This window comes from Lepidochelys kempii, chromosome 1 (genome assembly GCF_965140265.1).
Source record: "Lepidochelys kempii isolate rLepKem1 chromosome 1, rLepKem1.hap2, whole genome shotgun sequence".
Lineage (NCBI taxonomy): Eukaryota > Metazoa > Chordata > Testudines > Cheloniidae > Lepidochelys > Lepidochelys kempii.
The window spans coordinates 246,469,004-246,484,649 of NC_133256.1; the positions used below are offsets into that span (position 1 = coordinate 246,469,004).

The following is a 15,646-nucleotide window of genomic DNA, read 5'->3' on the forward strand; positions in this document are numbered from 1 at the left end:
GCAGTGTCGAGAGAATCCTGGCATAACCATTATCATGTACATATGCCACTTACCTTTCCACACTGCTTGCACTTCCCTTCCTGCCTCCGCCTGTGCACCCAGTGATGTCGGACAAAGTTCTGCAGGAAAGGGACAAAATGAAAGCATTAGTAAATGATAGCATCTTACCTTTACAGAGCACCTTTCATCCCTCATCATTTTCCAGCCATATATATATATACGAGAATCACTTCAGTCATGACTGAATTGCAGTCACTTTTGGAGCAAAACGTGGCAGCCATTAACCAGCAGTACTACCCGCCAGTTTGTACTGGGAAATGAAAACACCACACACAACTGAAAGTGCAGGAGGAATCTAGGTAGACAGCATTCATTACCCAAATTGGAATCTGAACAGAACAACCCCCCTGATACTCTCATACAAAAAGAATAGAGTACAGTCCAGCAAAGACAATTACAGTATCAGCCAAGAGAGAAGAAGTATCCTTAAAGCACTATGTTTACCTATAACATAGGGCCCACTTCTACTCCCCATTGAAGTCAATGGGAGGGGAAGTTCATCAGTGAGTTCAGTGGGAGCTAGGTTTGGTCTTATAAGGCAAGAACATGGGTTGGCCTACAGGTCCACACAGAGGAACAAGGGGGTGTACGGCGTTCCTTTACTCCCCCACATGGGCTACCCACACTATGGATCACAGCATGGAGGGAAGGAGAGCAGCATCTGCAGGGCTGCTACCTCCCTTTCCATGCATAGTGCCTCAACTTTTTCCCCTCAATACACCAGCCAGCAGAGCTGAGCAAATGTGGAAGGGAATGTAATCTGCATCTAGCATAGGCACCAACTCAGTGAGTGCTCCGGAGAAAAATTGCTCTGCACCCACCAGCAGCTCCAAGCCCCACCGCCCCAGCTCACCTCTGCCTCTGCCTTCTCCTCCTCCCCTGAGTGCACCGCATTCCTGCTTTTCCTCCCAGAGCTTGCTGCCGTGAAACAGCTGTTTTGCAGCATAACAAGCTGTGGGAGGGAGGGGGGAGGAGCGGGAACATGGTGCGCTCAGGGGAGGAGGTGGGGAAGAGGCGGGGCTGGGGCAGGGATTTGGGGAAGGGGTTAGAATGGGGATGGGGTGGGGGCACGAGCACCCACTGGTGCCAGGAGAAGTTGGCGCCTATGGCATCTAGTATAGACTAGTAGCAGATTTCTTCCCCCTGGAGAAACGGAAGAGCCAAAGACTTGCTTGTAACTCTAAGGGTATATCTACACTGCAAGTGAAGGGATGACTTTAGCCTGGGTAGGCATACCCATGCTAGCTCTAATGTAGTTAACAGGGGTAACAATAGTTGTGTACATGGGCTAGCAACCAGTGTATGTACCCATGTTCCCCAGTGGGCTTGCACTTGGTTACATCTACACTTGGAGCTAGGGGTGTGACTCCCAGCTAGCAGAGACATATTCATGCTAGTTCTCCCCAGGTTAGCATGCTAAAAATAGTAGTCAGAGTAGCAGCCGTGTTAGTCTGTATCCGCAAAAAGAACAGGAGGACTTGTGGCACCTGAGAGACGAACCCATTTATTTGAGCATGAGCTTTCAGCTGTAGCTCACGAAAGCTCATGCTCAAATAAATGGGTTCGTCTCTCAGGTGCCACAAGTCCTCCTGTTCTTTTTGAAAAATAGTAGTGTAGCCAGAGTAGCACGGGCAGCAGCAAGTGGCAGCTCAGGCTAACCGTCTTGAGTGTGTACCCATGGGGTCCGGGAGGGTTTGTACTCAGGGCAGCTGGTAACACCCTACTACTTTTAGCACACTAGCTCAGTGAGAGCTGGCGTACGTCTATGCAAGCTGTGGATTGCACCCCTAGCGCCAAGCGTAGATGTAGCCTCGGAGCAGGCTTGGAAGGTTTCACTTTTTATTGGTCAGTGTTGATAAATATCGATTTCACTGTACACAGACAAACCGCCGAAAAATGTTTCCATCGATAGTAATCGACATAGGCAAAGAAATATGCTGCTTGAGATCTTATTGCAGTTTGATTTAAAGCTGTTCGTTTTGTACATTTTGACGCATGATGCTGACAATTTGTGTTTTAACAGTTACAAAGCTTTAGCTTTTTGAATTTCAACATTTATTGTTATTAAATAATTATTGTCTGACCCCCTCCATAATTCCCCCAACTATGAAAATTTAAATTGATAAAAATAATAAATGCTGAAAATCCATGATTTTGTGCAACTGTGAAAATTTAAGTAGATAAAAATGAAAAGACACTTAAAAATAAACATCAATATTAAAGGTCAAAATAATTAAAAAAATAAAAATGAAATCCTGCCAACTCTTCCTAAGAGTCACCAGGTCTGCCCATGGGACAGCACAACTATGCACTGTCCCTTGCTATGGGTTAAGAGTAAACTCTCAGTCTAGCCAATAATTTATGCCATACCCTCTACCCTACACTTTAAAATCTTTTCCTGAACTCTGAAACTTCCTTTTAACAGCTAGTACTATCTGGCTTATCAATAAAGCTGGGATATTACACAAGCAAAACAGCTCTACTTTTTTCCTTCTTTTTCTTTATTAAAAAAAAGTCTAAACATCTAGGACATAAAATGTGAAAGCCTGACATGAAGACAGGAAATAAGTTTCAACAACTATATTGACTCTACTTTGTTGCACATGTGCTTTTTTCTGTTTATTCTTCTAAAATATGTTCCTTTGGGTTTATGTCATTAAATACATGCATAAATACTGTAAAACATACAGCATCTGTAATGTGGCCAAATTCAGACTGCAGTTGGAATTAACTTTTGCATTTCTTGAGGTTTTCTCATTTTTAATTCTGTAAGCTAATAAGAGACTTGAAAAACTGAAAATACTATTGGCAAAGTGAGGGGAAAGAGGGTGAAAGAAAGGAAAGAAATAATGGAGAGATGCAGAGATAGAAAAATCAGAAAAACTGGTTGAAAGACAGAAAATAAGAAAGGAAGAATATGAAATATAAGTAAGAGAATATGAAAAAAGAATGATTGGGGAGAAAAAAAGAGAATGGATGAGGGAATATGGAAAGAAAAGAAATTGATGTTGTTGATATAACTAATGTGGCTATTTGTCTAGAATTCATTTTATATTCCTTGTGAAGAAGAGAATGTGTCCCAAAGGGGGCCAGTTCTCTTTCTAAGGCTCCAGTGAGTCTAAAAGCACTGTTCCTACTCCAGGAATAGGTGCATAAATCATAGAGGGGAGCAATGGTTAGTCATAAATTACTTACTTCTCTTGGAGATCTGGAGCCCCCCTCTCGGAACGTTGGTTTGCACCGGAAATTAATCTGTCATTAAAAGCAAAGCAAACAAATAGGAAAAAAATCAATATTGTATAGGAATGTAAACAGAAATCAGAGGTGGCTGTAAATGTTGACAATGTGTATGGTAATATAATGTGTGAGAACTGTTCCCATATATTGTATTAGATCAGCTCTGCAAAATCCCCTTTTCAAAAACATACTAGCTCAACTAAAAATCCAGTGTCCCAACAAAGAGACCCACCTTGCTGTTAAAAGAGCATGTGTGTGCATTCACCTGCCCAAACAATCTACATCTTGCCTCCCCATGTCTCTAAACAGTCTTCTCTTCACCATGTTGTGGCTGTCTGTTCAGTGTCTCTTCTTTGCCTGCCCTCCCCCTCTTAAAAGGCAGCACTGCATCAGTTTAACCTTGCTTTGCATGAGCAAGGTTACCTTTGCAACCAGAGGCTGGGCTTAAGCTAGGGGTTTTAAAAAGTCAATGGAAGCTGGGCATCAAACTCCTTCAGGTTTACTCCTTTTTAAATGAAAGCTAGATTCTGCAGACCATTCACATGAGAAATGTTGGGACCCTGAATGAGTAAATAGATTTTTCCACCTCTTTATCAAGCCATTCCCACTTACCCACCCACAAATCCTGGCCAGACTAGCAGTGCCTCAAAAAGGATCAGCTACATTCCCTATTTCTGAGGGCAGAGTAGAGTACAGGCCAACAGGCACTTTCATAAAACTGAAAATGTTAAACAGATTGGAAACAAAAAGAAAGGATGAACCAAATGGTTGTGGGGAAGGAAAAGGGAAGAATTGGGAGAAAGGGGGATGCAGAGAGAATAAAGAAGTAATGGGGGGAACACTGAGAGAGAACAAAAGGGAGAGGATGATGGGAGAGGTGGAAAAAGAAATAGTGCATTTAAACTGAAGTTGCCAGTGGACCTCAGGTTTGCATCTCCACTGTTTTCTCTCTCCCCCCATCCTAAGGGGCCATAAAACGAAGAGTCAAATTATAATCCCAACTCATTTCAAAACTTATGTCAGTAGTAGCAACACAAAATTGTAATTCTTAATACTGGATGCAAAATTTTACAGGCTGCAAAATGCTACAGTGTAAAAATTTTACACACACATCCTGCAAATCACCTACATGATCACAGCTTTTGATCTATATGCATAAAATAGCCAGCAATCAAAATGCTTGCTCTTGGTGCTATCTTCTCAGGCCATCCCACAATACTTGCAGAATACACAAGCATGTTCAACAGCCACACTATGGTGTAATTCCAGAAAGTACCACCTTTAATATTACAGCATTGAACAGACATAAGAACTGATGCTACAGCATTAGTCAATCTGTGTTGAGTCTGATGCTACAGTATCCTTCCTGAAACAGTATTTATAGGGTCAGTACTTCCTCTTTCAGATGAGATATGATCCTCTCAACCACTTCTGCCTATGGTGTCCTTACAGGAGAGATGTTAACTTCAGTATCCTGACCAAATTCCACTCTGATAATTGTGCTTTGAACTAACATGAATAAGAGCTGTAAATCAGATTTACCTCAGCTGGATTCATACACAAAAGGGAGATTCTTGATCTGAAAAACTGCTAAAAGATCCCCTCACGCACACCCAAAGTAGTAATAAAGAAATCACAAACATCTGCGTTCCTTTTTTCATCTTTATGGTAGGTTTCTCTACAGACAAATTTTCAAAAATATAAGTAACAGACTTTCTGGACCCAAAAACCAAGAGTATGGCCCCACAATCCATTCATTTAAAAGGGAAAGTATACACAGAAAACTACATTGAATGGAATTGTTGCTTACATATGCACAGTCAATATACTGGCATGATTTTATTAGTTGAGGAATTTTCTGCCATCAATAGGTTCAGTAGTTCTCAAGCTATTTACTGTTATGGGCTGCATATGCTGCTCTCTGTGTGTTATGTGGGCTGCATCCACACAATGTATATGCTGAGAGCCCGGAGAGTGTGGCTGTGGATCCTGCCTGCAAAGATGGGGAGCCCTGTCCAATGCAGGGTGCCCCCCAGCTAGGGACAGTCCCCCCAGCATCCAGACTCCCCGCCCAGCACTAGGCTGGCACACAAGCCCTCCAGGGACTGACCCTTCCAGCACCTAGTCCACAACCCAGGGACTGCCCTCCAGGCACCCAGCCCCCCAACTAGGGACTGCCCCCCCCAGCAACTGCCCCCAGCATCCAGGCCCCCCAGCACTCAATCCCTCCCATCCAGGGACTGTGCCCCAGCCACCACTTCCCCTACCTACAGTCTGTTCCCCATGGACCAACTGCACCCCCTGTCCCCACACCTCAACCCCCTGCACTCTCCTCCCTACAGCCCTAGCCCCCTGCACACCCCTCCCCCATCGTCACTGGTCTCCTACCTTGGTTGCACCTAGCTGAGCTGTGCAGCCCACCCTGCCCACCTGCTGCTGCGGGCCTAGCGCTGGGGATCCTGCTCCAGTCGAGGTCACTGGACCCGCGATTCTGCGGGGTAGGGGGCACTGAGCACCCAGGCCTCCTGCCAATGCTACTAGGCCTGATCCTGCCGGGAGGCGGCTGACAGTGGGCTCAATCCTGCGCTGCCCTGTTTTTGCATCCTGCTACCACCTCTGTGCCCGGGGCAGATGCCCCTCCCACCCCACACTAGTTACGGTTCTGAAGATATCACATGAGCCGCAGCTGTGTGCTGATTGGGCCACGAGTTGAGAACCACTGGGTTAAATGATAAACATGGAAGATGATACTAACAAGGGGAAGAAGCATGTCTGTATGTCTGAGAAACTTAGACTGACTGTCAAAGTGAAACATAATTAAACATATCTCTCAACTGTCCATTATAAAGGCAGAGTGGTTGGGCTTCCTTATTATAGATAATAATTGATCTCCATCCCAAAATGAAAGAACAGCAACTTCATTTAAGTGATGTAAAATTATAGCATTAGACATGAATAGAAAGTAGCATAAACTCTGGCAAGTCAGTAAAAGTATAATTAGGAAGGCCAAAAAAAGAATATGAAGAGCAACTAGCCAAAGACTCAAAAACTAACAGTGAAAAAAAATTAAGTTCATCAGAAGCAGGAAGCCTGCTAAACAATAAATGGGGCCACTGGATGATCAAGGTACTAAAGGAGCACTCAAGGAAGATAAGACCATTGCGGAGAAGCCAACTGAATTCTTTGCATTAGTCATCACTGGAGAAGATGTCAGGGAGATTCCCACACCTGAGCCGTTCTTTTTAGGTGAGAAATCTGAGGAACTGTCCCCGACTGAAGTGTCAGTAGAGAAGGTTTTGGAACAAATTGATAAATTAAACAGTAATAAGTCACCAGGACCAGATGGTAGTCACCCAAGAGTTATGAAGGAACTGCAGTATGAAATTGCAGAACTACTAACTGGGGTATGTAACCAGCCATTTAAATCAGCTTCAGGAGGACAGCTAATGTGACACCAATTTTTAAAATAAGGCTCTGGAGGTGATCCTGGCAATTACAGGCCAGTAAGCCTAACTTCAATACCAGGGAAATTGGTTGAAACTATAGTAAAGAACAGAATTATTAGACACATAGATGAACATAATTTGGTAGGGAAAAGTCAGCATGGTTTCTGTAAAGGGAAATCATGCCTTACCGATCTATTAGCATTCTTTGAGGAGTCAGCAAACCTGTGGATAAGGGTGATCCAGTGGATATAGTGTACTTGGATTTTCAGAAAGCCTTGACAAGGTCCCTCACTAATGGCACTTAAGCAAAGTAAGCTGTCATGGGATAAGAAGGAAGGTCCTCTCATGGCTCAGTAATGGGTTAGAAAACAGGAACCAAAGGTAGGAATAGGGCTGTCGATTAATCTCAGTCAACTCATGAGATTAACTCAAAAAAATTAATCGCAATTAAAAAAATTAATCATGATTAATCACAGTTTTTATCGCACTGTTAAACAATAGAATATCAATTGAAATTTATTACATATTTTGGATGTTTTTCTATATTTTCATGTATATATGGTATTCTGTGTTGTAATTTAAATCAAAGTGTATATTATTTTGATTACAAATATTTGCACTGTAAAAATGATAAACAAAAGAAATAGTATTTTTCAATTCACCTCATACAAGTACTGTAGTGCAATCTCTTCATCGTGAAAGTGCAACTTACAAATGTTGATTTTTTTTGTGTTATATAACTGCACTTAAAACCAAAACAATGTAACACTTCAGAGCCTACAAGTCCACTCAGTCCTACCTCTTGTTCAGCCAATCGCTCAGACAAACAAGTTTGTTTATATTTACAGGAGATAATGCTGCCCTTTTCTTATTTACAATGTCACCCAAAAGTGAGAACAGCATTTGCATGGCACTTTTGTAGCCGGCATTGCAAGGTATTTATATGCCAGATATGCTAAACATTCATATGCCCTTTCATGCTTTGGCCACCATTTCAGAGGAATGCTTCCATGCTGATGACGCTCGTTAAAAATAAGTGTGTTAATTAAATTTGTGACTGAACTCCTTAGAGTCATAGATTTTAAGGTCAGAAGGGACCATTATGATCATCTAGTCTGACGTCCTGCACAACGCAGGCCACAGAATCTCACCCACCCACTCCTGTAATAAACCCCTAGCCCCTAACCTAAGTCTTTAGGGGAGAATTGTATGTCCCCTGCTCTTTTTACCCACATTCTGCCATATATTTCATATTATGAAATATATCCATAGTCATATCTTGGATGATGACTCAGCACATTGTTCATTTTAAGAACACTTTCACTGCACATTTCACAAAACACAAAGAAGGTACCAATGTGAGGTTTCTAAAGATAGCTACAGCACTCGACCAAAGGTTTAAGAATCTGAAGTGTCTTCCAAAATCTGAGAGGGACGAGGCGTGGAGCTTGCTTTCAGAAGTCTTAAAAGAGCAACACTCCGATGTGGAAACTACAGAATCCAAACCACCAAAAAAGAAAATCAACCTTCTGCTGGTGGCATCTGACTCAAATAATGAAAATGAACATGCGTCGGTCCTCACTGCATTGGATTGTTATTAAGCAAAAGCCGTCATCAGCATGGACGCATGTCCCCTAGAATGGTGGTTGAAGCATGAAGGGACATATGAATTTTTAGCACATATTGTACGTAAATATCTTGCGATGCCGGCTACAACAGTGCCATGAGGACACCTGTTCTCACTTTCAGGTGACATTATAAACAAGAAGTGGGCAGCATTATCTCCTCAAATGTAAACAAACTTGTTTGTCTGAGCGATTGGCTGAACAAAAAGTAGGACTGAGTGGACTTGCAGGCTCTAAAATTTTACAGTGTTTTATTTTTAAAGGCAGGTTTTTTTGTTCATAATTCTACATTTGTAAGTTCAACTTTCATGATAAAGAGATTGCACTACAGGACTTGTATGAGGTGAATTGAAAAATACTATTTCTTTTGTTTTTTTACAGTGCAAATATTTGTAATCAAAAATAAATATAAAGTGAGCAGTGTACACTTTGTATTCTGTGTTGTAATTGAAATCAATATATTTGAAAATGTAGAAAAAATCCAAAATATTTAAATAAATGGCATTCTATTATTCTTTAACAGTGCGATTAATCATACGATTAATCGCAATTAATTTTTTTAATTGCTTGACAGCCCTAGTAAGACTAAATGGTCAGTTTTCAGAATGGAGACAGGTAAATAGTGGTGCCCTCCAGGGGTCTGTACTGGGACCACTACTGTTCAACATATTCATAAATGATCCGGAAAAAGGGGTAAACAGTGAGGTGGCAAAATTTGCAGATGATACAAAACTACTCAAGATAGTTAAGTCCAAAGCAGACTGCAAAGAGTTACAAAGGGATCTTACAAAACTGAGTGACTAGGCAACAAAATGGCGGAAGAAATTCAATGTTGATAAATGCAAAGTAATGCACATTGGAAAACACAATCCCACACAAACATACAAAATGATGGGATCTAAATTAGCCGTTACCCCTCAAGAAAGAGATCTTGGAGTCACTGTAAATAGTTCTCTGAAAATGTCCACTCAATATGCAGCAGCAGTCAAAAAAGTGAGCAGAATGTTAGGAACCATTAGGAAAAGAATATATAATAAGACGGAAAGTATCATAATGCCACTATATAAATCCAAGTACATTCACACCTTGAATAGTGCATTCAGTTCCGGTCATCGCATCTCAAAAAAGATACATTAGAATTGGAAAAGATACAGAGGAGAGCAACAAAACTGATTAAGGGTATGGAACCTTCTGTATGAGGAGAAATTAAAAAGACTAGGAGTTTTCAGCTTGGAAGAGATGACTAAGAGGGGATATGATAGTAGTCTATAAAATCATGAATGCTGTGGAGAAAGTGAATAAAGGAAGTGATATTTACTCCTTCACATAATACAAGAACCAGGGGTCACCCAATGAAATTAATAGGCAGCAGGTTTAAAACAAGCAAAAGGAAGTACTTCTTCACACAACGCACAGGCAACCTGTGGAACTTGTTACCATGGGATGTTGCGAAGGCCAAAACTATAACAGGGTTCAAAAAAGAATTAGAGTTCATGGAGGATAGGTCCATCAATGACTATTAACTAAGATGGTCAGGTATGAAATCCCATGCTCTGGGTGTCACTAGTCCAGTGGTCACCAACCGGTAAATCGCGATCGACTGGTTGATCATGGAGCCTCTGACAGTCGATCTCAGTCTCAGTCTAGGGTTGCCAATCCTCTTTCAGCCAAACTAGGAGATCAGCCGCTAACAGTCCAGTGGCACAGCAGGACTAAGGCAGGCTCCCTGCCTGCTCTGGCCCCGTGCCACTCCTGTAAGCAACCAGCACATTCTTGCAGCCCCCGGTGGGTGCAGGGGGTCTCGTGCACTGTCCTTGCCTGCAGGCACCGCCCCCGCAGCTCCCATTGGGAATGGGGAACTGCGGCCAATGGGAGCTGAGGGGCAGTGCCTGCATTCAGGGGCAGAGCATACAGCCATCTGCCCCTTCTGCCCCAGGAGCTGCTGCTGGACATGCCAGCCGATTCTGGGAGTGGCGCAGGGCCTGGGCAGGCAGGGAGCCTGCCTTAGCCCCACTGCACCACAGCTCCGAACCACCTGAGGTAAGCAGCACCCGGCTGGAGCCTGCACCCCAACCCCCTGTCCCAGCCCTGAACCCCTTCCTGTACCCCGACCCCTTGCCTCAGCCCTAAGCCCCCCCTGCACCCAAACTCCCTCCCAGAGCCTGCACCCCACACCCCCTCTTGCACCCCAGCCCTGAGCTCCATCCCATACCCCAATCCTGTCCCAGAGCCTGCACTCCAACCCCCTGCCCCAGTCCCCTTCCAGAGCCTGCACCCTGCACCCCAACCCATTGCCCGAACCTTGAGCCCCCTCCTGGAGTCAGCACCCCACATTCCCTCCTGTGCCCCAACCTCCTTCCCCAGCCCTGAACCCCCCCTTCACCCAAACTCCCTCCCAGAAGCCACATCCTGAACCCCCTCCTGTACCCCAACCCCCTGCTCCAGCCTCAGCCCAGAGCCCCTCCCACACTCCGAGCCCCTCGGCCCCAGCCCAGAGACCACACCCTCCCCCACACCCCAACCCCCTGTCCCAGCCCGGTGAAAGTGAGTGAGGGTGGGAGAGAGTGAGCAACAGAAGGAAGGGGGGATGGAATGAGCGAGGTGGGGCCTCGGAGAAGGGGTGGGGCAAGGGTGTTTGGGTCTGTGTGTACTGTTATTTCTACATTTTCTTTGAGGTAGATCCTGGATTGCACTTACATTCAAAAAATGATCTTGTGCTTAAAAAGGTTGGAGACCACTGCCCTTTTCTGATTGCCAGAAGCTCAGAGTGGACAATAGGGAAAGGATCACTCAATGATTGCCTGTTCTATTCATTCCCTGGCATTGGCCGCTGTTGGGAGACAGGATGCTAGGCTAGATAGACTATTGGTCTGACCCAGTATGGCTGTTCTTATGTCCTTATGTTGGAACAGGAAACAAAGTCATAGAGTTTTAAAGTCAGAAGGGATCACTAGATCATCTAGTCTGACCTCCTGTATATTGCAGGCCGCTACCACCACCCAGCACCAGCACACTAAAACCAGCAATGGAAATGGGACCAAAGTAAATGAGACCCACAGGAGACTAGACTGTTATGTTCCACAGTCAAATATTAGGAGGGATCAAGGTGCACCAGTGCCTGAGGTCTTTACAATGGCAGGGAAATGATTAAGTGAGATATACCCAGATAATCCTAACAAATGTCCCACACCCACACACTGCAAAGGAAGGCAAACTCTCATGCCCCCCAAAGTCACTGCCTACCTAATCTGGGGGGAAATTCCTTCCTGACCCAATATATGGTGATCAGTTAGACCCAGCGCATGTAAGCAAGAACCAGCCAGCCATGCTCATGAAGGAGAGACTTCTTAGTACCACCTCAGTGCCCTGTCCAATGTCCCATCTCCACCTGTAGCCATCTCTGGTGCTTCAGAGGAAGAAGATTAAAAAACCTCCCAGAATACAATGGGGAAGGAAGGGTTCCCTTCCTGACCTTTGCCAGTGGCCAACTGAAACCCTGAAGCATGAGCTTTAGGAACAAAACCAGAGTGAGCCCCAGGGCTATTAAGCCCTCCCCCTATATCACAAGCAACCCCATTGTACAAGAGCACTCATAAATTTGTCCAGCTCTCTCTCTAAACTAATTAAGGTGTTTGCCACCACAATTCCTACTGGGAGGCTATTCCAGAACCACCTCCCTCTGATGGTTGGAAACATTTTTCTAATTTCCACCTTTAATTTTTTTGTGACCAGTTTATACCCATTTGTGCTTCTACCAACCTTGTCCTTTAGCTTAAATAGCTCTTCACCCTCCTTAGTATTTACCCCCCCCCCGCCAATGTATTTAAAGAGAGCAATCATATCCCCTCTCAGCCTTCTTTTTACAAAACTAAACAAACCAAGATCTTCCAGACTGCTCTCCTAAGATAGAACCTACATCCCCCCGTAGCTCTTCTCTCCACCTCTTCCAGTTTAAATCCATCTTTCTTGAATACGGGTGACTGGAATTGTACATAGAATTACAAATGAGGTCTTATGAATGCCTTGTACAATGGTATTAATACTTCTCTCCCTCTACTGGAAATGCCTCGCCTAATACATCCTAGGATCGCATTTGCCTTTCAGAGCCGCACCACACTGGTGGCTCATACTCATCCTGTGATCGACCCACACACCCAGGTCTCTCTCCTCCTTGGTCACTTTCAAACTGATGAGCCACCAGCTTGAATCAGAAATTCTGATTATTAGACCCTGTCAAGGTTCCTCCCCCACTCTGAACTCTAGGGTACAGATGTGGGGACCTGCATGAAAAACCTCCTAAGCTTATCTTTACCAGCTTAGGTCAAAACTTCCCCAAGGTACAAAATATTCCACCCGTTGTCCTTGGACTGGCCGCTACCACCACCAAACTAATACTGGTTACTGGGGAAGAGCTGTTTGGACGCGTCCTTCCCCCCAAAATACTTCCCAAAACCTTGCACCCCACTTCCTGGACAAGGTTTGGTAAAAAGCCTCACCAATTTGCCTAGGTGACTACAGACCCAGACCCTTGGATCTTAAGAACAATGAACAATCCTCCCAACAATTGCACCCCCCCTTTCCTGGGAAATGTTGGATAAAAAGCCTCACCAATTTGCATAGGTGACCACAGACCCAAACCCTTGGATCTGAGAACAATGAAAAAGCATTCAGTTTTTTACAAGAAGACTTTTAATAAAAAAATAGAAGTAAATAGAAATAAAGAAATCCCCCCTGTAAAATCAGGATGGTAGATATCTTACAGGGTAATTAGATTCAAAAACATAGAGAACCCCTCTAGGCAAAACCTTAAGTTACAAAAAAGATACACAGACAGAAATAGTTATTCTATTCAGCACAATTCTTTTCTCAGCCATTTAAAGAAATCATAATCTAACACATACCTAGCTAGATTACTTACTAAAAGTTCTAAGACTCCATTCCTGTTCTGTCCCTGGCAAGAGCAGCATACAGACAGACACAGACCCTTGTTTCTCTCCCTCCTCCCAGCTTTTGAAAGTATCTTGTCTCCTCATTGGTCATTTTGGTCAGGTGCCAGCGAGGTTACCTTTAGCTTCTTAACCCTTTACAGGTGAGAGGAGCTTTCCCCTGGCCAGGAGGGATTTCAAAGGGGTTTACCCTTCCCTTTATATTTATGACAGACCCTAACTACATGACCTTGCACTGTGTACTATTGAATTTCATCCCATTTCAGTCACTCCAGTCTTCAAGGCCATCCAGATTTTCCTGTGCAATATTCCAATCCTCCTCTGCATTGACAATGCCTCCCAACTTCAGATCAGCAAATTTCATTAGCACGCTCCTGCTTTTTGTGCCAAGGTCATTAATACAAATATTGACTAAGATTAGTCCCAAAACCGACCCTCGAAGAACTCTCTGCAGTCCAATAAGTCACCTTTCAGCACAATCCTTTACATTCTCCCCTTTAGCCAATTCCTTAGTTACTGTACAATGCTTGCACTGATCTCCATCTTTCCTAATTTGACTAATAATTTCCCATGTGTTACCGTGTCAAATGCTTTACTGAAGTCCAAAAAAATTAGATCTACTGCACTTTCCTTATTGAAAAAAATCAGCTCTTTTCTCAAAGAAGGAAATCAGGGTACTGCAGCATGATCTACCTTTGGTAAACCCACACTGCATTAATTTCCCTTTACCTCCATGAATTTAAATTATTCTTTTCTTCACAGTTTTCTCTAAAGCCTGGCATTCTACTGAGGTCAGACTGTAATTGTTCGGATCACTTTTTTCCCCTTTCTTAAATATAGGTATGACATTAGCTATTCTCCAGTCATTTGGTACTATCCCTGAACAGAAAGAGGTATTTAAAATCCTTGTTACTGGACTAGCAATCTCATGTGTCGGTTCTTTCAGTATTCTGGGATGGAATTATCTGATTCCCAAAATTGGAGATTTAAATTTTTCTTCCATCTCTGATGTGGCAATTTCCATTTCTATATACTCATTTCTATCACCCACACTATATTCATGCACGTGTTCCATATTACCATTGTTACTGAAATCTGAAGCAAAGTATTCATTTAGTTTTTGGGCCATATCTAGATTATTTTTAATCTCCTTCCTATCCCTCTGCATAGCACCCCAACCTCATGCTTCCATACTCTCTTTTTACCTATTTTTTTTTTTTTTTGGCAAGAGCTAAGTCAGCCTGTCTTTTAGTAATTTTCACTTTATTCCAACATTTTCTAACCTCCACAACATGGCTTTCTTTGCTGATAGCCCCTTTTTCCATTCCATATAGACTCTCTGCTTATGCCTAACAACCTTTTTGAGATGGTTATTCATCCAGCCGGGTTTGGAGTCTATCCATACAAGTTTTTTCCCCCTTTCGCCGGATGCAACTTTCAAATAGCTTTTGTAAAACTGATTTGAAGAAATTGTAAGTCTCCTGTACATTTAAGTCCTTGAGTTCTTCAGTCCAGTTGACTTATTTAACTAATTCCCTTAAATTCCCAAAGGCTTCCCTTTAGAAATCAAAAACCACAGTTGATGACATGATTTTGATTATCCTTACATTTAATTTAAACTGAATCAACTCGTGATTACTCAATCCAAGGTCATGTCCTATAAGCAACTCTTCTGTGATGTCCTCGCTACTTACTAAAATCAAGTTTAAAATTGCATCACCTCTTGTTGATTCAGTGACAATTTGATGAAGAAAACCGTCATCTATCACAGCCAAGAATACCTGGGTCCTACTGGTATTAGCAGCATTTATTCTCCAATCTATATCTGGGAAGTTAAAGTCTTCTATTATGACAATTCCCAAAAATATTTCTCTCTCTAATATTAAAGAGATCACTTTCCATAATGGAGAGAGACTGACCCTGGGGATCTATAGTAGGCCCCTAAAACCATCCCAACAGAACCTCCTTTACCATCCTTCCACAAAGTGATTTTGACCCAAACAGATTCTGTTTGGTCCATACTATCGCTTCATATTTCTTTGTAGTGTATTGCTTCGTTGATGTACAACACTACCCCACCCCCTTTGCCTTTATTCCCTTCTCTCCTAAACAGCACATACCCTTCAATACCTGTATTCCTCCAGTAATGAGTGCTATTCCATCTGTAATTACTATAATATCTGATTTGACCTATTGCACCAGTAGTTCCAGTTCCTCCATTTTATTGCCCAGACTCATTGCATTTGTGTACAAACACTTCAGTTGTTTCACTCAGGCCTCACCCAGTTTTCTACCTTGTAGTGTCCCATTATTCCTTATTGTATCTTCATTT

The 15,646-nt window shown here is 43.1% G+C and overlaps 1 protein-coding gene across 6 annotated transcripts in view; it reads right to left on the bottom strand.

Annotated features, from left to right (window-relative positions):
- The window catches only part of DGKI (diacylglycerol kinase iota), a 281,008-nt gene that overhangs the window by 147,991 nt on the left and 117,371 nt on the right, over window positions 1-15,646 (bottom strand). For all 6 annotated transcript variants that reach the window (XM_073322101.1, XM_073322083.1, XM_073322075.1 and 3 more), the window contains 2 exons: window positions 3,256-3,312; window positions 54-119 (listed from right to left, as the gene is read on the bottom strand). In XM_073322101.1, the coding sequence (XP_073178202.1) occupies window positions 54-119; window positions 3,256-3,312 (123 nt within the window). The remainder of the gene's footprint in view (window positions 1-53; window positions 120-3,255; window positions 3,313-15,646) is intronic.